General features: G+C 44.8%; 1 protein-coding gene across 1 annotated transcript in view; it reads left to right on the top strand.

The window, feature by feature from the left end:
- Positions 1 to 1,117: 1,117 nt before the first annotated feature.
- PDE3A (phosphodiesterase 3A) overlaps positions 1,118 to 20,436 on the top strand; it is a 278,181-nt gene continuing 258,862 nt past the window's right edge. The window contains 1 exon segment of the mRNA XM_086610771.1: positions 1,118 to 1,975. Coding sequence (XP_086466897.1) covers positions 1,118 to 1,975 — 858 coding nt within the window.

Here is a 20,436-nt window from a genome sequence, read left to right as displayed (position 1 = left end):
ATAGGCGGCTCTATTCCGCTGCCGCCAGCTCTCGGTGGCAGCGAGCTCCGCCGCCCGGGTGGCACCGCCAGCTCCTGCGGGGCGGCAGCGGCGGGGACACGGGGCGCGCCCTGGCCCCGGGCGGAGCCGCGGTGCCGCCCCCCCGCCCCCGGTGCGGAGCCGGGGGCCTCTGCCGCGCCGGGGGCGGGCAGGGCCGGCGCAGCCCTTGTCCAGAGTCAGTCCGGCCGTTTTGAAAGTGGCAACTCCCCCTTCCTCGGCAGCCTCCTGCTTCGTTATCGCCTCCGACATCCCCCCGCACCCCGTTCCGCTGCTCCTGTTCGGTGCGGTGCTCCGTTCGGGTTTGCTTTTGGGCTTTCCGCCTCTCTCCCGGCTGAGGCGGCCCCCTCGCATCACTTGAGTTTTTCCGTGCAAAACTCAAGGACTCCCCCGGCAGCGTTCAGGGGGGAAAAGCTTTTCTCCTCTCTCTTCCCCAGCAGCTTCCCTTCGAGTCCGTCCCTCCCGGCGGGACTTCGCAACTTCTGCCCCGGGCTCCGTTGGCCTTTTATTTGCCATTTTTTCTGGCCTTTTTTTTTTCGGTTATTTCTCCTTCCCTCGCGGTCCGCAGCGACCGGGAGGCTCCTTCCCCGCGACCACGGGGCACGGCCGGGATAACCGCGGGCCGGGCGCCCCCTCCCTCCCCGCCCGGGAGGGAAACGATGGCCTAGAAATTAAGCGGCGCTTCTGAGGTGGTACATCCACCTCCCCCCCCCGCCCCCCCGTTCCTTACACTGTTCAGGATTTCTTCGCGTCTCCCCCTCTCTTCCGCTTCTAAAACCGATTTTAATTTACTACTCCCCTCCGAGCCCGAGGTGGTCGCGGAGGGGGCGAGGCGCTCCCCAGCCCTTCATGCGCGGCGCTGGGTTCTCGGGGAGAAGGCGAGCGGGGGGCGAGCACCGCGCTTCGCAGGAAATGCCGGCGCTGCGGAGGGGAGCGCCCCCGGCCCGCCGCCCCCGCCGCTCCCCCTCGGCCGTGCGCCGCTGACCGCCGCCGCGGAGTGTGGGGGGGGGACGACGACGCTCCCGGTCCCTGGCCGGCTGGGAATAAGCCCCGGGGGTGCGCAGGGAGGCCCGTCGAGGCCATGGCCGGCGGCGAGGCGCGCAGCCCGGGCTGCAGCGGGCGCTGCCCGCCAGCGGGCCGGCAGCCCGGCACCTCGCGGGGCGGCGGCGGGGCGGCGGCGGAGCAGGGGCCGGCCTCCCGGGCCGCGCTGCCGCCGCCGCGGGAGAGCTGGCGCCGCCGGAAACTTTCCTCGGCGCTGTGCGCCGGCTCCCTCTCCGTGCTGCTGGCCCTGGTGGTGAGGCTGGTGCGGGGGGAGCGCGGCCGGGAGCTGGCGGCGGAGGGCGGCGCGGGGCCGCGGCGCTGGGGCTGGCTGCCCCCCGGCGCCGTGCCCCTGGGCCTGGCCGGCGCCTTCTTCGGCGCGGGCCGCTACCTGCTGCGCGGCGGCGTGCGGCCGCGGACGGCGGCGCTGCTGCTGGTCGCTTGCTGCGGGGGGGAAGCGGTGGCGCAGACGGCGCTGGCGGCGGGGGAGGGTCACTTGCTCTCCCTCGCCGCGACGGGGGTGGTGCTGAGCTGCCTGGCCTCCGTGACATGGCTGGTGCTGAAGCTGAGGCAGGGCGTCCTCATGCTCGCCGTGACTAGCGCGGCCAGGACCACGTCCCTTGTCGCCTTGGAGAGGGTCCCGGCGTCCTGGCGGCCCTACCTGGCCTACCTGCTGGGGCTGCTGGGCATCCTCCTAGCCGGCTACGCCGACCGGCTCTGGCCCCCCCGGCGGGCCGCCCCGCTGGCGGAGCCTCCCGCCGCCCCCCCGGCCGCGGACGAAGCCCCAGTGCTCAGGCGGCGGCGGCGGTCCAGCTCCATGATCTCCCCCGAGATGTCGGGCGGCGGCGGCAGCAGCAAGACCCACCGGCGGACCTCTCTGCCCTGCATCCCCCGGGAGCAGGTAGGGCAGGGGCTGGGGAGGACGGACGGGTCGCAAACTTCGCTGGCGGCGGGGTAGCGGGTGGGGGTCCCGCCGGCGGGGGAGCTGCGCCCTCCCGGCCGCTTCCCGGTGGAGAGGCCGGGCGCGGTGCTGGCTTTCCCCGGCGTCCCGCGGCGCGGAGAGCCCCGGGCGGCCGTCCCGGGACGAGGCTGGGGCCGGGGGGACGTGGGGTTCTCCGGACCCAGCCTGACTTGCCCCGGCTGCGGGCGGTGGGGAAAGAGCTCGGGTTTTCTATTATTTCACAGCCGTCACCGGCGCTTGCTTTTCTTAAGCCTGGCAGAAAGTTGAGGCGGACGGTACCCGCTTGGCTCTGGGAGCTGGTAGGAACCTGCCCTCAGGTTTCCCAGCATCACTTACAAGCCTTGCTTTTTCAAACCTGTAGTTTCCCGTAAAGCCCCGTTAAACTCCCTTTAAGCTTGAAGGGGGGGGAGGGGGAGATGTGTGTGAGCCGAGCAGCTTGTCCTCGGTGGAAGAAGTCCCTTATCAGGGCGATAGCGCGTCCTCTGAGGCCGGCCCGCACCGAGCGCTGCTCATCTTTGCACTTTGCCTCTCCAAGGCTGTTCCTGTGCGTGTGTAATCAATAGCTCCTGCTCCTCTCCGGTTGTGGGAACCGATACGAGGCACAACGCGATTTATCTCAACTTTGTTTCTTTTAAGAGGTGATGATTTGATTGGATGAGCGAAAACTCACTCTGTCACCGGTGATGTGTTCTTTTAAACGCACACCTCAAAAAAATTGAGAATGAAACAAGAAAACACCATTAGCTTTACTGCACAGCTGTATAGAGTCGTGCCACGGACATAAGGTCGGCTTAGTTCTGTGCTCGAAACGTTTTCTCTTTTTTTTTTTTTTTGAGATTTAAGATTGCCCTACAAGAGAATTGTTCGACGAGTCGAGTGTAACTTAGTGTATTGAAAGTCAGTGCAACCCTCTCTGGGTGCTGGAAAGGGAAACCTGGGGGAAAATAAGTGGCAAACAGCGTTAAGCTTTCTTTTTCAACTACTATTGAAAGTGACTCTGTGCGCTGTGGTCAACTGGCGCGTGTTCCGTACACCAAAGGTTTTCTTACAGGTTGCTTGCTGGATAAGCAGCTGAGTATTTTCCAAGTGATGGCACCTAACCATATGGTGTGGGTGGCTAGTTTGTTTCTGGAAATGGTTTGATTACATGCCTTTATAGTTGGTTATGATATTTGCTGGAAAAGGGCCTGACAACCTTATATATTTGAGGCTTATTTTACAACAAATGTGCTTATTTATTTAACTTTTATACTTATGTTTAAATAAAATAAATATTTACCACAGTGTCCCAGCAAATACAGTGTGAAAAAGTAGAAAGGTGACCCAGTTCTGACTTTAATAGGAACTGAGAGAAGGGTGTAAGAAAAATTTGTAAATAAAATATCTAAGGCAAGAAATTAAAACTGTTTATACTTACTTGATGATGCTAGGCATTTCTGATGGTTTCTTACATTAATAAGTTTTAAGATTTTAAACATATTTTCACTCACTCTCGCACTCCAAATAAAAACAGCTTTTCAGTTAACATCTCTAAGTGTAATAATTCGGAAATAGGGCTCACTAGTTTGTAATTGGGTCCTTCTCTGCTCTTATAGAGGGAACTCGAGCCATCTATATATACACTAGGATGTCAAACTGGTGATGGGTAACAGGTAGATTTCTCCCCCCTCCAGTAGTCTGTTACTTGGGGACGGCGGTCAGCTTTGCCCCGAGCGGTTCCCACTTCCAGGCTGCGGAGCTGGACTGGAGTTAACTGGTGACTGTTCAGTTCACCCGCTGCAGGATTTTGGAAAATTTCTCTTTCTTTTGTCCTCCCTCACTATTAATCAATAGTGAGATCTGGTATTGCCTGCGTCACTGTGTGATTAGAAATGGATGAATGCTTTTGAGTGCGAGGAGACTTTTTGTGGTGGGTTTTTTTTTTTTCGGTATGGTGTTTTGTTGTTTTTTTTAGCACGGTGTGGCTGTGTGTATGTGACCTTCCCTCCCTAAAAGCTGTCCTCTTAAATAAACGTTAGCGAGATAGAAAAAAGGAAGAGGTGAAACAAAGCTCTGTAAGGACCTTGAAGAAATGATGGGAGAAGTGGGACTCTTACAGTGAACAAAGTTTGTGTTTGTATCAAAAATCAGCTCCCCGTAGACTTAAAGAAACCATAGGTAAACGTTTCTCTTTTGGACAGTTTTTAAATGTAACATGTTAAAAATAGAGATGAGGGCTTTATAAACAAAACCAGGCCTTCCCTCACCCCCTCTTTTTAAAAAAACATGCCCTGAATGTTTCTGGTCCGAAAGATAGCTTGTTAATACATCTGTGAGCTGCCAATAATTTTCATCAGGAAATGGATCTACTTTATTGCTTTGAAATAAATACATGCTTTCGTTTGGTGAATAACATTAGGTGAAGTTTTAGAGATGTTTCTCACTGCCTCTCGTGTATCTTTCCTATTGCTGAGCGTTTAATTAAGCTTTTATTTTTCCAGAGTGTGATCCCTTCCCTATCTGTTTGTGATAGGAGATTCTACAAAATTCGGAGTTTCTGAATTTATTTATTTTTTTAGTCACACACGTCTCAGTTGGTATCTGAATTTTTCCTTCCTAGAATACAGAATCGAATCTATGTGGCCTCGTGATATAAAGGACAGTACCAGGAATTGCAAACTCACATCACAGATGGAGGTATTAGCATATTTAAAATTAAATTAAAAGTATGCTTCTGTTTAAGCTGCTAGTAGGAGTAGCTGGAAATGCATATGTTGCTAAATTATTCCTTCTGTTGAAATGTCTCATCTTAGTTGCTAATCACTTTCCAAAAGAATTTAAAAAGAAAAACTGTTTCATTAAAAAAACCCACCATCCAAAATCAAACCACACCAAGATATAACCTTCTTTTGTTGCTAAAAGTGCTCTTTACTAGTTTTTCATTTAATTTTGGTTTTTGTGCTTGATTTTTGTGTACATTCACTCTCTTTCTCAACTTTGGCCAATTCTTTGGATTAAAAGCTTCCAGTCTGGTGCGTGTGCAGATCTCATTGAGAAATGTGTGCTTGATAACAGCCTGATCCTGCTCCTAGCTAAGTGTTGTCTCCCTGTGATTCCATCAATGCTGGCTGAGGATGCTCCGCTCCTTGAGGGCTCACTCACCCAGATTTGAAAGAGGCTGCAGAGAAAAATTGTGAATGGATGGATAAGACAGTGAATGAATGAACAAAGGCTTTTCTTTTTTTTTTTTTTTTTTTCTGATAAACATGTGAGTACCTCCAGGATGATGGCTTTTGGAGTTTCTTCTTCATGTTTTTGCAAGCATTTTAGTTTTTCCTAAAAGCATGGCAAGGAGGTGGTGGGGTGGAGGGGACAGAAATGTGTTCTGTGTCTTGGTGTTTTCCATTAAAATAGAATATGATGTGTGTGTTCTGGAGCTTATGCCTCTGATCTATGTGTGTTAGTCTTGACACACAACAGTCCAAGGGATAATTTTGCCTTAGCGGGTGAAATACTCCACAGGAGATAGTAGCTGGACAATTTTAAACCGTGCCGAAGACTCCCGATTTCGCTTTTAAGCTTTGCATGTTGTTTGTTTTGTTTGGGTGGAATGGGAAGCTTTCAGCTAACTTGGATTTATTACAAGTGTGTGTTAAATGAGCTAGAGCAGCTGCTGCAAGTAGTTCAATTCGCTTAGCCTCTTTAGACTTTTTTTTTTCGTAGTCGGAAGACTGTCACAGGTACAGCATACATCAGGGTACTCTGAAGTACTTTCTCATTCCCAAACCAGTGAGTGACACAACCTTGTATGAGAAGGCAGTAGGGAGGTGCCGAGCCTTGCCCGGCTGGAAAGCCGCGATCCTCCGCGCTGCTGGTGGGCAGCACCAGGACGGAGGAGTTTTGCCTGCAGCTTGGATGTTTCCAGCTGCAAGGCCAGCAGCTCCATGTGCAAACTTCCCTCCGTGTCCTCTGGCTCCTGGGGCAGAGAGAGTTTCTACCCATTTTCATCTCTTCTTTCTCTTTGCTTTTTTCTTGCTTCTGGGCCAGCTGGAAAAGTAGAAACTTGCAGAGGGACACCTGAGGGTCTGCACTTACTTTTAATTGGTTTGAGATTTGGTAGCTGTTTTGTGCTGTCTTTCCCTGTTTCTCTAAAAAGTTGGGTTTTTTTTCAGATAGGTAACTTTGGTGCCAGACTTCTCTGTCTTCCTGCAGTGGCAGAGGAGGGGTTTTTGCTCCATTTGACCATTTTTTGTGGGGTTCTGCATGATGACTCTGCCTGTTCCCAGTCTGTAGCCTGGGAAAGTTGTGAGCCGGAACCGTCATTATCCCTGCCTGTCTGCAGAGTTGAGAAGACAATACGGTAACAGTTCACATGGTCAAAGATACCTCTTCAGTGATAAGATCAAAGAAACAGAGGGCAAAAATAAATATATTTGTTGGGATTTTTCTTCATGGGAAAATTAGAACTTTATCTCTTCTCGTTGTTTGACAGTGAGAGCTTTGTAAGTGCCAGGAATATGTTGCTTCCCCCCTTTCCTAGCTCTCTATCGTTCTGTCTTAAAAAAAGGACGGATGCACCCTTATCTTATAACCAATTTTTAACATTATGTATCCTGTCCTCTGTCCTGAAAATAGGAGAGATCAGAATGCAACATACAGAGATCTAAAATTTTAGGGAGGAGAAGGCAGATTAAACCTAGATACTGAACTTTATGAAGGCATGCAGTGTTATGTACTGTATACCTCCTGCTAATAAGCATTATTGAGCTGTAATTACTCTGATAAGACTTGCTGGCATTACCATTTAGGTCACCAGAAACCGAGGAGTTATGTCATCTGGTGACTTGCTGAAACGCAACCCTGCAAAATATTTAAGTAAGGCTCCAGAAAAAATCACCCAGGGATTCCAGGCGTAATACTTTATTTTCTTTTGCATGGCTTCATTTACGCAAACCTGTTCTACTTAGATTTTTTCTTTTTTTTTTTTTTTATTTTCCTTCGACCTCACAAAAATGTAAAAACTGCTGCTGAAGCTCTCACGATTGGTTTAGAATCTATTTTTGTCAATCAGTTAAATTGAGAAACCTATATTATGGCGTATTGGCAAAAAAGTAAAATACAGTAGTGACTTTCTGCTCTTTCTGCCTGAAGTGTGAAAATGCAAAGCTGGGGAACTGAAAGAAATCCTGTGTACACTGGGTTGTCATGTTAATTAAATAAACAGCCAGAACAGTGACCCTGTGTATGAAATGTGTTTTGAGAAGCTTGTTGGGGGTTGGAGGGGAAAAACAGTGACACATGATGTTTTGGATGTTAACTGCAACATTTGTATGAATTTGTCCTGATCTGCTGTTACAGTGCTTGCGTTCCAAGTCATCTTTGCAAGAGACTGAGACATAGCTGTGTTTTGCAAATTGAAGGAATATTGCTTGGGCTTCTTTCTTTAAAAAGTAATATATATAAAAAAATAAAAATCATGCCCTGGAACTGGAAAGGTTGCTGGATTCTGGTGCCTGCAAACCGCAGGGCTTGAAGTGGGGGAGAGCTGACTGCGGCCTACGTGGTCTGAGAACAAAAAGAATGCTGCTGCAATTAAAGTTTTGAGTCAGTTGCTGTGATTTACTTGGATAGTCTAATGGGAGATGTACAGCTTATAGGATACCACTTGACAGATACAGAAATAAATGTAAAGATTCAGATAACAAAGTGGAAACTGAGTTTTTCTTTGTGTGCGTTTTTAATTCTCTGCTGGTTTTGAAGAAGTTTCTCGATGAAACGATTTCCTTAAAGTGTCTTCTGTGCTACTCAGAGTGTTACTCAGAGATAAATGCCTCTCCTTTGGACTATGTAGTTTTTCAGGTTTTGGGGTTTGGTTTGTTTTTTTTCAACGTGGCTTGATCTAAGCCCTGCTGCAAGTACAGTGGTAGCATCGGGAGTTCTGCATCGGGGTAATGATTTGAGAAATAGAAAAAGAAAAAAATATTAGATAACGAAATGCGACGTCTGTCCGAGTTGAAACTTGTGGGGAGCGTCAGTGTTTTCCTCTGTCTTTGGTGATGAAATGAGATTGTGAGAGGAAGGACCGCTCTGCCCCTCCGTCAGGCTTTGCCTTTTCTTTTTAACGAAGAGCTTGAGCTGCTTTTCTTCTCCGAGGGGGGTGTGTGTCGTTGTTACAAGCCTATTATCGTTATCATCATCATCGGCGGCGGTGTTATGATTACGACGCAGTGGCGCTTCTCCGCGCCCCCCCCTTCCCCCCCTCCCGTGCCGAAGCCGGGGTGGGTGAGCGCAGCCCCCGGGAAGGGGAGTGGGCGGCGGGGCCAGGGCGGCCCCCTAGAGGGCGCGAGAGCCCCTGTTCTGCGCGCCCGCGGGAGCCGTTAAAACCGTTAATAACCCAAATCTGTCCGTGGTACTTAACTGAGCCTTCTGGGTGTGTGTTTTGTTTTGGGTTTTTTTTAAAAACGTTTTCTTGCCGATGAGCAGCGATCACGGTGGCGTTTCTCGCCCCCCCGAACCCCTTTGCTGCCCTTTGGCGGGGGGGTGGGAACACCCTCACCCCAAACCTGCTCCCTTTAGCCGTCCGCCTGGGCCAGCACCGGGAGGTAGCGCCGGATCAGCAAACCGGCCCTAAGACACGACTGTGCTCCTCTAATCTGGAGCTCTTTGCTGACAAACAAATAATTGGAAAAAGAGTGGTCGGAGGCTTTGGCCTTCAAAAAGCCAATTATGAGCAGAATTGGAGATCGTGATGCAAAGAAGCGGCTGCCCCCGGGTCTGTTGAGAATCCGGAAAAACGGACTAAATCACCATTGCTTTGTGTATTGTGGCACCTCACGACTCCGTTCACACGTATAACTATTTGTAAATAAAATGGGAAGCGCCACGTGGAGAGTGCAATAGTGAAATGTGCTGGTGAGACAAACGGTCCTTCGTTACCGTTGGACATAGGAGGCAGCTGGATGGTTTCCTAATGCCATCTTAAGGGTTGTGGAACAGAAGGTAAAACATACAGCACAGGAAAGATATTGGTTATAAGAGCTTGGCTGGTGAAATTACACTGTTAGTTTTAGAAACTGTCAGGGAGAAGACTTTGTCAGCTGGCAGTGCTGGTCACCGAGAAAGTCTGTCTGTGTGTGTGTGAAGTGTTCTAGTGAAATTAGATTAGTGAAGTCCTGCCATAGAGTGCTGTATTGAGTTTTGGTCAGCCACAATGGATGGTTGGGGTCCACAAATAACCCAAGCCTCTGATCATCATCTAAGAAGAGACTGGAAAGATATGTAAGAGTAGATCTGACTGAGGAGTACTGTTTTCCAAACAGCGCAAGAATAGAAGGGAATTTGAAAAAAAAAGACAAAACCAGACCTTCCCCCCACCAAAAAAAAAAAAACAACAACAAACCCAACCTTTTAGTTTTAAACTACTAGGAAGAGGTCTGGATGTGTGACATAGAAATACTTAATCATGGAATGTGTGTGTTGTAAGGTATAAGTGAAGCTATTTCTAAAATCCGTAGTCATTTGTATTTATTGTTTATTGAAGTTTAGCAGTTTCTTATGCCAAGCAGGTTGAGGATTAGAAGAAATGGCTTTATTTTTTTTTTATCTGATACTAGTTAGGAAGAAATTTCCCAGTTTGTTACTCTCGTGGTGTGCTTTAGTGAACTTACTGCTTTGCCTAAAGTGTCCTCTGACTAGGACCTATCACTGCATGACTGTATGTGTATTTTTACTACAATTAGCTACTGAGAACAATTAGGGAGAAGGTACTTATGAGCATCAATATAGCTAAAGGCTTTCCCTCTCCCCCTGCACAAAGCTGGAAAAACATGAAACCTTCACATATCAGAAATAGCTCAGATTATAGCTTAGGCCACCTTGTTTAATGCCCCTAACCCACCAGTGAAATATACTGGGTTCAAGTGACTTATTTGCAACTTAAGTTGGCTTCGTTTTGTGGTAAGAATTTATGCTTTGGTTTGAATTTAAAAATAAAATTATCTTCTGCATCGTTAATTTTTTTAAACGGGATTTGTGTGTGTTTAACTGCAGGAGCGATGCTCTTCAGACATACTCAGGATGCTTTTCTGGTGGTTGCTGAACTCCTGAGACAGACCCTGGTGACAGTTTAAGAGCAACCATTCCTCTTGGACTGGTTGGTCCTCTTACAAATGTCTCAGCCTCATCAAAAGCTCTGTGAAAAATGACTGTGATGAAGTGTGATGGAAAGATGTACCATTTGCTGTGTTTTGAGGATCAAGTCACCGATGGAAGTTAGATTTGTTTTTCTTTTAAAGCTTCTTGTTTCTTTGAATAAGCTTACAAACTGGTTTTCTTCATGTAAATGATGATGATGTAGGGGAGCAATAATTACTCAGCTTCAAAACTGAACATAACTTCTTCTGAACAGCATCTGTCTGACTGATGTTTGACTAAATTTGTCCATAAGCATGTTTGGGAAATGAATTCCAGAAGGGGAAAGAACTGAGTGAATGCTGAAGGTTAACTATTTTTTTAATTGTTGCCCTCCCAGCAGGTTGATGATACCCATGCTAACATTTCTGTATGCTGGAGTTGCAGACACAGCAGCAGCAGTAACCAAAGTTATTCCTCACCCTGAAGTACAGATAATTCTGCTAGTCTCTTGCACTTATTTAAACCTGTATAGCAAAAGTAAACTGATGTATGTTTGTGTTTAATGTCATGGACCATAGGCAGAACAGTAATATGTTTTGTTACCTATTATCTTGATCCTTATTGAAAATGTACATCACAGATTTACCTTAAAATGGGAATGTGGAGCAGCTGAAGAGGCTGGAGTGCTGGGTTGTCTGCCCTGTGATGGCAATGAAGCTGCTCAGATGGCAGTCTGCAAAGGCACCCTCAGGAGCGTTTAAGTTTGCTGTCTGACCAGCAATGGATGAAGGCAATCGGAAAGGGTGATGTATGGATTGGGAAGTTACATCCAAGCAATATTTTCTCCACTTCTATGAGCAATAATCTAGATATGCTCATCCAAGCTTTTTGTTGCCCTCAGAGTAAAACTTGTGAAACCTTGTCTATGTTCATGTATTAAATCTCAATTGAACTGACAGTTGTAGAAAGGCGCAGACCTCTGTGCAGAAGCGTAGAATAGAAAGGACTGCACAACCTTGTCTTGTGTGCTGTTCTCCCCTTGCCCCTGTTATTGCAGTTTCAAGTGCTTTATTATGAGATTCCTATTTTCTTTTTCTTGTTGTAGCCTGTTAGATCTCACCAGCTAACAGATGCAACTTGGTTTTCCTTGCAGAGTAGACTATGCTGCTTCATTTCCACCACACCTCCCAGTGCAGACAGGGCTATTTCTGTATTGGTGATGCTGAAATCCTTCCCGACACTTGTTTGGTGAGTGGTAAAAAAAGTGTTGGATGCTGGTAGAGTTCTCGGGTGCATTTCTCTACAGTTTTACTGGTGATGCTAATCACAGGTTACTCTTGACAAGGTCTGTTCACTGAATTTTGTGTCGGTAAGGAGCTTAAGTGTTTTTGTGTGCATTTATAATTGCAAAATAGTTGATAAGATATTTTACATGTGGCTGGAGTTTTAGTTGAAGTCTGTAAGTGGGATTGTTACAGGAATACCTGTGCCGAGACGTAGCTTTGCATCTTACTCTTCTGAGGCAATGAATATCTTTAACTTCTCCTGGAGATCGTTCAGTGATGGTTTAAAATTTATATTCCGCAAGTCAATGTTTGGTAAAAATGCCATTTTCTAACATTCTTTTTGTAGTGATTACTGATAATCTCCTCCCTGCCTCTGCTGACTTCAATGAGTGCTCAGTCCTCCCAGGGTGACAAGGCTGGTCCTTTCAGTTGAATCATTAGTGCTGGAGGAGGGTGTGTTCCCATACACAAATCTGCAGATAGCTCCCCCCCGCCCTCCCCCCCGAAAAGAACAGCTAACTCTTCTTTTTCTTATTTTAAAGTAGGTAATTCAAAGCTAATGTTGATTGTGCTGCTCAAAATGTGACCTGAGACCTTGTAGCATGTTTTTATAGATGTGTACACACACACGTACATATATCATTATATATGTATATATATCTGTGTGTGTACATATATACACACTCAAATTAGTATTGTGTAGCCTAGAGGGATGGAATTCTCCATTTGACTGTGACAGCACAGTCTTCAGCCTGAGTTATGCATCACTCTCTTCTTTCTGGATATTTAATAATATTTCCTGATGTCTCCGCAGGCAGGCATATCTCTTAATATGCCTGCCTCAGTAACCGTTGCTTGACTGTCTCATCGTTATGGTTTCAATCTTTCTTTTTCTCTCTTGACTTGCAAATGTGTGTGCCAAGTTTTGCAAAAACTTTCTTCTTTTATTTTTAAATAGTTGTATAGTGATTTTGATGAACAAATAAATACTTGTGACTTTCTAATGCATGCTGTTCCAATATTCGAACTGGAACTTGGTGCTACAACTCTGTTGTAGAGACACAAAGCTGTATAGGTGCTTTACATGGTATCTCGGGTGCCTAGACTGACTTGCCGCTAGCTTTAGCTGTGATGTGGAGCTCAGGACTGGCTCGACTGATGGAGCTGATAAGGTCCCTGTGCAGCCTAAGCCAGTGTTGTTCACATGAGCATGAATCAGGATTTGTGCAGCTTGGAGCTCTGCCTGGTTGGAAGTGTGATAAGACCAGGTGAAATAAATAGGTGATTCGAATTTTTACAAATAAGCATGATGAGCTTTAGCTGGTAAAACGTGGTCTGTTATATGTAATGGATAGACTATTGCTGTGATGTACCTATTCTCAAGACTAGTTGCTATTTGTTATTTATTAAGACAGGTCTGAAAATATATTTATTACAACAGTTTCCTGAAATTGGCTGCATTTCTATTGATTCTGAATTCTGTGTGAGGTGAAATGTTGCAACATAATTCATATGCCATTACCGCCTTCCTTTTTTAAGACCAACTTAATTTGTATGCAAGTGCCATTCTTAAATGCAGGCCTAATTGTCTACTGATTATACAAAACTGCAAATGAATAAACATTTTGTACTAAAGGATTTAAAATGCTGTACTTCCCGTGTGCTTGTGAGGAACTCTCCACCAGAGATTGAGAAGTTAAAAGGGGGGTACGGGTGGAAGGGGAGCCCTACCCTTTCCAGTAAAAGACTTTGCTCAGAGTTGTGGAGCATTCCTCTTTCCTGACTTGTGGAGAAGCAAACCCATTTAGTACTGCCCAGAAACAGGCAGGTATACCAGTAGGTGTACACAATTTGATTGTTTTGGCCAGCACTGGCTCTCTACGTGCCTCATGACAGAGATTGTACTGAGAATCTGTTAAGTGGCAAAGAGAAATAGTTTGCCATACTGACACTGAAAACTGACTCCTGGGTTGCAGGATACGGAATGCTAAATTCTTCCAAAGCTTGCTGTGTTTGTGTTAAGCGATGTAATAAAGGAGCATGGGATACTAGTGTGACAATTAGATGGATTGGGGTGACAGCACTAAAGCACATATCCCAGCTTAAATTCCGCTTGAGAATCCAAGCCTGTTGTTTCCTCTTGGCAAGGCACCTTTGGAGCCAGAGCCAGCTAATAGGAAACACTAGGCACTAGGGCTTAACTGAAATTTAGGACATCTAAACCTAGCTCTCTGGATACATGTAATGTGGTGAGAGAGATGGCAAACTCAAGTGTTTTTTGAAGAATTTTTGAACATTTTTGAGTGAAGTAGTAAAGATAGATAGTCTATCTCCTTCCTCTTAAATCTAGCTAATCTTTATTTCAGCTTTCTCTTCTACTGTGTGTGGTGTATAAATCTAGTCCTAAAATGTGTGATGTTCTTATTCAGGATTGATGGATGGTATATACTTGTGGATACCAGTGACTGAGGCATATATTCAGTGTTTTTCATTCCAATATTTTAGCTGTTGTCGTCCTTAGATCTAGAATTTTCTTTTCCTTTTGTGTTATACATAGACGAGAGAGAAGATCTTTATGATTAATCTTAAGATTTCCTGACTTGGGCTGTGATCTGCCACTAGAGCAGACTTTTTGGAAACCCAGAATTTTAAATTCTGTGTTTGTGTCTGGACATGCTATTGTGTGTAGATCTTTAGATTTTATTATTCTATCGGGAACTGCAACTGATCTGTGATCAAAAATGATAAAATTCTTGACCATGAATTAGTACAACTCCTTAATGGAAGAGAATTTGCAGCTAAAAATATATGTCCTTATTTCATGTTCTGATTTGCTTTATATATTATCTTTTCTCAAATGAAAGTGGAAGCATGATGCTGAGGAAAACGTTGATTTTAAAACTGAAGTCAGTGTATTGCAAAAGCTACTTAGAAAACCCAGCCCAAAAAATCCTCAGCTAGTGGGAGTGTTGACAAAACAGCTTCCTTTACAGTCGTTCAATGTACTCATGAGAACTTGGCGTAGGGGCCTCTGGGTCTTTTATTTGGTTTAGAACTGAGATAAAAGTAACGATCAGATTGTCTTAATCATTCATAATAGCAGGTTAAGGAGATGAGAACTTTAGACAGAAACTTGATAGCCCAGAAAGTTGCTTTTTATCTTGCCTGTGATCTTAATGGATTGCTATCTAAAACAGTGAATCAGTGTTTGTAAGCATAATTATGTCGTACACTATCTTTTGAATGCTTGAATTTGCAATCTCAGATGTTTTTAATGAAATTTTATATAACTTCTTAGATGTATGTATTTTTTTTCCCCCAAGTGTTTATTTAATAAAAAGCAAACTTAAGAGAAATTTCATTATATTGATGCCCGCATGCTTTGAGTTAACAGCTTCCTTAGTGCCACTCTTCTGAGATACAATGAATGGTCAAATGTTCCTTTTTACATCAACAAGTTGATTATTCTCACATCATTCCCTATCTTCTAGTCTGGGAAATCTGAACCCCCTTTCCTCTCTTATGGAAGATGGGCCAAAGAAGTTAATGGTGGGCTTTGGACACTTGGTTGTGCTTCCACGTGTGAAAAAGGTGCGTTAGATTTGTTTCAGGATGTCTGTGACTGACCCACAGGAAACATTGGTGTTACACGTTTTCCTTAGCTCATCTCACTTCTTTCTTCAACCAGATTCAAGAACATCTGGTGATTTGGTTGGTTGGTTTTGTTTGTTTGTTTTGGGGGGTGGATGTTTGTTGAGCCAGAAAAATCCATCCATGAGTGTGAATCTATGGAGATGCCATCTCAGATTTTAAGGGATGATAGAGTTATAGAGTTATCTGGCTCTAAAAGCAAAAGCTTGAGTGCAAAAATTCATTGGTGCCTTGGAGGAAATTTCCATGCACCAATGGCAGATATGCTCTGGTCACAATATGTGATATGACGTGAAGGGCTTGTAAAATAAATAGAAGAAGAATCAAAGAAAAGCAGTTTCAGATAAGCACAGGTAAATTTTCCAGTTAGTGTATGAAGTCTGTCTTAAGAATGTGTATTAATTGGAAAAAGGTGCTTGTTGGTTTTCCATTTAACACCAGATTAAGAAATGCATTTAATTGATTACCACTATTGTTTCCCTCTCCCTCTCTTTGCGGAGTCTCTTAATTCTAATGAGATATATATATATATATGTTTTAAATCCTTAGCTTTCCATAGACTGTAGCGGCCTTTCACCTTTTGGGACTGTTTGTTCTGAGTGATAGTGTGGCTCATGTGACATCATAAACATTTGTGTTGGCAATCCTTCCTCATGGAGGATTCTGAAGTCTGACAGTGGTGAAGATGACTAAGTAGAGACAGATTTATGTGGAAATCTTATTAATATCCATAAAAGACAGAATGAAGGCATAAGAAATTTGGCTCCAAATAAACAACCAAAAAATGCTCTGTTCTTAGAAGCATTTGGCACAGCTCCATCATGCCTTTTGTGGGAACTGGCTCTTTGTCTGGCCTAATCTTGACTTCTCCCCCCTCCCCCTCCTTTTTTTTTTTTTTTTTTTTTTTTTTTTAAAGATTGCTAAATACTTCCACTTTTCCCAAACTTTCTCACAGTAGAATAAAATTAATTTTCACTTTGGTAATGCACAAATCAGTTAATTGTTTCAAAGACAATGTAAACCAGATGTTTTGCCTTGTTTCTCAGCAAAGTTTTAATGGTAGCCTTGCTGTGAGATCTTTCACTGCCACCAAATGTCCCTAGATGTTAAACGGTGCTCCTAGTCAAAGCAGTTGACAAAGAAGGGCAAATATTTTTCAGCTATGGTGTGTCATGGCTGGAAAGTAATTATATCAGAGATGTGAAATCATAGTTCAGTTTTCTGGTACTTGGATCTTAAATTTACCCAGACTTTTAGTGTCTGAACTTTGTAACAGAGGTCTGGCTGTTTGTAATGGATTTTATGGTAGGTGGTTCTGGTGGGGGGGTCTTTTTTTGATTCAGCTTTCTGGAAGCAGAAAGTTAGCAACTAATTGAGCATTGTGTGTGTGTTCTATCCTGTGTATATATTAATTTCATCCAACCTGTAGCTCTGAGAGTCTCTGGGATTCCCTGCCATTGCTGTCAAGGCTCCCAAGAGCAGTGCCCTGCTTGGCACACCCAGCACTTTTATTTCACGTTTGCTGTTGGCAGCAGAAGTCCCTCTATCATACTGCTGGAAAAAAAAAAAACAACACACCTCCTTCAGTCTTAATTCCGTTCAGCCCAGGGAGTGGTAAATATTGAAATGCACCTGCTACAGCAGGAGAGCTCGCTCAGCGCCTGTTGGGCAAGACTTGCCAGCAGTCTGATGAAAGGGTCTTCAGAGAAGTTTTGGTGTCGGCCTTGGGAGAGGTGCCGTGATGCTCAGTGCGTGCTAGGACACACGCTCTTGTCTGTGCAGCTGCAGTAGGGTTTTCTGCTTTTTGCTTTTGCTATAATATGTAGTATGCACAGGAAAAATTACTTTATAAATGAAATACCTGCGTGTGTTCTTTGCATGTGGGCAGAGCTTTTTGTCCTGGAAAGGATTTCTAATATTCAGAACACTGTTTCTTCTCTGTTCCTGTTGAATGTGTAATTGAAACAATTTCTGTTTTCCCTTAAACTGTTACTGTTGTGACCTAGGCATGTAGTTAGTTGAGACATTGTGTTTTAGCTCTTTAACTCGTCCATGTACCAGTGAGTGTCTTGTACTTTCTCCACGTGCGTATTATTTTCCCGGCAAGTATAATATGCCAAGCTCACTTCTGATGTGAGCACGTAGTGATTTGAAATAGGAAGCAATGAATTAGCTTTTAGGGCTGGCTTATGAGCAAGATCTTATTCTTTATTTGTTTACTTCTGCTTTTGAATGTGTATAGTTTTTGGCCTGCTGTTATCACTGCCACTGAGATTGTAACCATTTCAGAAGAACAAAGCAACAACAAAATGAAGAAGAAAATAGGAAAGAATCTCTATCTGAGTGCAAACATAATTTGTATCTTCTGATGATCACCAAGGTGAAAATCTTCACCGTGAACTGTTGCCTATGGACCTGGAGAGACAGCTCCCAAGCACTAGTCTTTGGTCCCTTTCCCTCATCTGGTAGCAGTGGGAAGCATCTTGCATTGAACAGTTGTAGGTGGGATTGATACCCTGCAAATGGCTTACTGACCAGGAAGTGGAGGTGCTATCTTAGATTTGAAGTCCCAGGGCTGTGCTCCTCAGGTTCCTGAGATGACATAGTTCTTCTTATTAACTCTTGTGAAGATTTCAGAACTACCGTCTCCACCCATCCTCTACTTCTTGCACTTTTGCATCATTTTGGAGAGCATTAATGCTTCAAGAAAACATGCTTCCTCATGCTAGTAGGTTTTATTAAGTGGCTTTGTCAGTCAGATGTTTCCAATCAGATGCCAGTGTTGAAATATTTTATTCCTTTGGTGTTTGATTGATCAACTGGCAAACTGGTATCCCGTGTGATAATCTTGCTTAGCATTTGTATTGTTCTTCTTACTTTTAGAAAACCTTGTAGAGTTCTGGTCTGACATTATGAGATGTATCATGTATTCAACTTGTGCTGAACTGGGTGGGCAATAGAGGTGTTTGGTACCTCACAGGAATGAATATGCTGATGGATGAATCCTGTGTTAGCTTTCCTATTAACTACAGCGGAAAGCTGTAGAAGCTAGTGTTATTTCTGGCTGGGCCGGAGACATAGTAAGAAAATGGGTACTGAAATTGTTAGCTCTCTTTTAATAGTGAGCTTCTGTGAGCTGCTGTTTTCTGAGTTAAAGGGTTGCTGTGTATCTCTATAGGTTTCTAAGAAGCTGAGACTGAGGGAAAGCCTGAGAGCTCTTTCTGTTGGGTAGACTATGTCTTGTTGGCCATACTTCAGGCAATTAAAGTACTAAATCAAGTGAGGTGAGTTAGTGCTGCATTCTTCTTCTGTCCAATCTGAACTTCCTTGCTTCAGCTGTGTGATTTACCTGAGACCAGCTAGCTTCAGCTGGTGCAAGATGAGTGTGCAGAGGTATTTGGATAAAATTCAGTTTGAAGGGAAGTGTGGTTCTCAATCTTCCCTTGTTTGCCATGGAGGCCAAATGCATTGCATCCGGTCTCTGCTGGATGAAGCCTGGAAGTTCAGAGTTCCCTCTGAATTCTTCTCGTACTTTACAGCTCCTCCCTGCTTTGTATATACAAACAACATTCTTTGAGAGGACTAGAGGGCGGAAATGACTGTGAACAAAACCCATATCTTTTCTGATATGTCAGAAGATACCAGAAAATAATAGTGTGCTTCATGTCTGCTGGTAGCTGATTTCTTTTCATCGTATTTACTTTGTAGGAAAAGAAGGCTTGGTTGGATATTAGGGAAAACTTTTCTAACGATAATGTAGTAAAGCACTGCAACAAGCTATCTAGGGAAATTTCAGGTGTGCACATGAGAGGTTCTTTTAGAATAGCCTTTTAGATGTTTATCCAAGTGGGTCTAGATACCTGCTTTTTCTTAGGCAAACGTTGTTGCTGCCAGTGTTTTCCCCCACCCCGCACCTCTGCTGCCTACATCCTGTCTCTCCAGCTGCTGGCCAGCAGCCTCGTGCACTGCCAGTTCCTCTCACTGTTGGGATGCAGAGCCCAACCAGTAAGCCCTGTTAATGTTCCACTTGGTGCCCAATGTGCAATGTTAATGTTACTCTGGAGCCAGGAGCTTGCAGTCTAGGTGCCTGCCCTTAGACAGGATTACTGAGGAACAGATCAGATTTCTGGTGTCTCTTCTGTGGTTGCCCTTCTCTGGTTGAGGAGTTGCTATGCTGTTTCCATTTGGTTTGCTTTATCAAGTTGTTATTGGTGGCAGACTTGTTTTTCTTCCCCTTAAATGATATTCTTCAAGTCCTGTGTAGGCTCCCAGTTGCTCTTTGTGTCGGCCAAGCTACAAGTTGATTTATCAAGTCCACTTGTTAGCTTAATGTTTTTATGGCTGCGAAGAGTGCTGTGTAGTGTGAGATGAAGTGGCTGGGAGTTGTTAGGCTTTGCGTGTAGGGTGGTTTAGCAGCCAGATAAGAGACAGCAATTTGAAGGACGTGACAGAGCGCTGGAGGGCCAGACCTCCTGACCCTTGCTCACCTGAGTTAGCAGCGTTGGGCTTGGGGGAGAGCTCCCGCAGGAGGACGGGACTGGGGATGGGTGCATGTAGGGTACAGCATGTTCTGCGCATTACACCCCACCACCCAGCCCAGTGGCTCTTGTCTGCTTGGGTTTTAGTATGCTCATTGTCAGTTTGTGGTGGTGGTGGTGATTGTTTTTTTTTTTTCTTTTTCCTTTTTGAAGTCTGAATTAACTGGATGTTTCTTGAAGGCTGTTAAAATCTCAGCATGCCAGCTGTAAAATTGCCTAATCAACTCCAGGAGATAATCTTTCCTGAGGGATTCCTCTGAATGCATTGACTGTCGGTAGGAATAGGTCAGATGCCTCCAGGTAACTTTCTGTGAAGGGAGTCTTGTTTTCAAAACTGTGTCTACCTGCTTTGTTAAGAACTAACTGGTTAGTGGGACCTGTAATAAAAGTCCTCTTTTACGTTTGTGCTAAATCCTCATAAAGAAAGCAAATAACTCTTGTTAATGCTGCTCAGCATAGAAATAAAGCAGCTGTTGTGCCTGTCAGAGGCTTTAAGAAAAACTTCAAATTGGAAAGAGTTTCTGGACTTGATCGGTTGATGAAACTCAGTGGGCTATGACAGTGCAGTCTGGTCTCCAGTTTCTCCTTGGAGTCTGGGAAGCGTGTTGAGTTTGGGCCTGAGAACTAGTTGAGAGTTACATTTTAAGTGCATAGGTGACCCCTGGGGGAGATAACCTGTGGCAAGAACTAAGATTTTCATAATTCTCCATAATTCATGTAAGTCAAATGATCTAAAAAATGTGAGTTTTGGTATGTCGAACTTGAAGAATAAACCCCCTCCTATGCTGAACTTCAAAATTCAGCAGTGGTAATA

The sequence above is a fragment of the Tauraco erythrolophus genome, chromosome 4, assembly GCF_009769465.1.
Source record: "Tauraco erythrolophus isolate bTauEry1 chromosome 4, bTauEry1.pri, whole genome shotgun sequence".
In the NCBI taxonomy this organism is placed as follows: domain Eukaryota; kingdom Metazoa; phylum Chordata; class Aves; order Musophagiformes; family Musophagidae; genus Tauraco; species Tauraco erythrolophus.
Note: the sequence above shows the minus strand (reverse complement) of the source record. Positions and strands in the feature narration are given on the sequence as shown.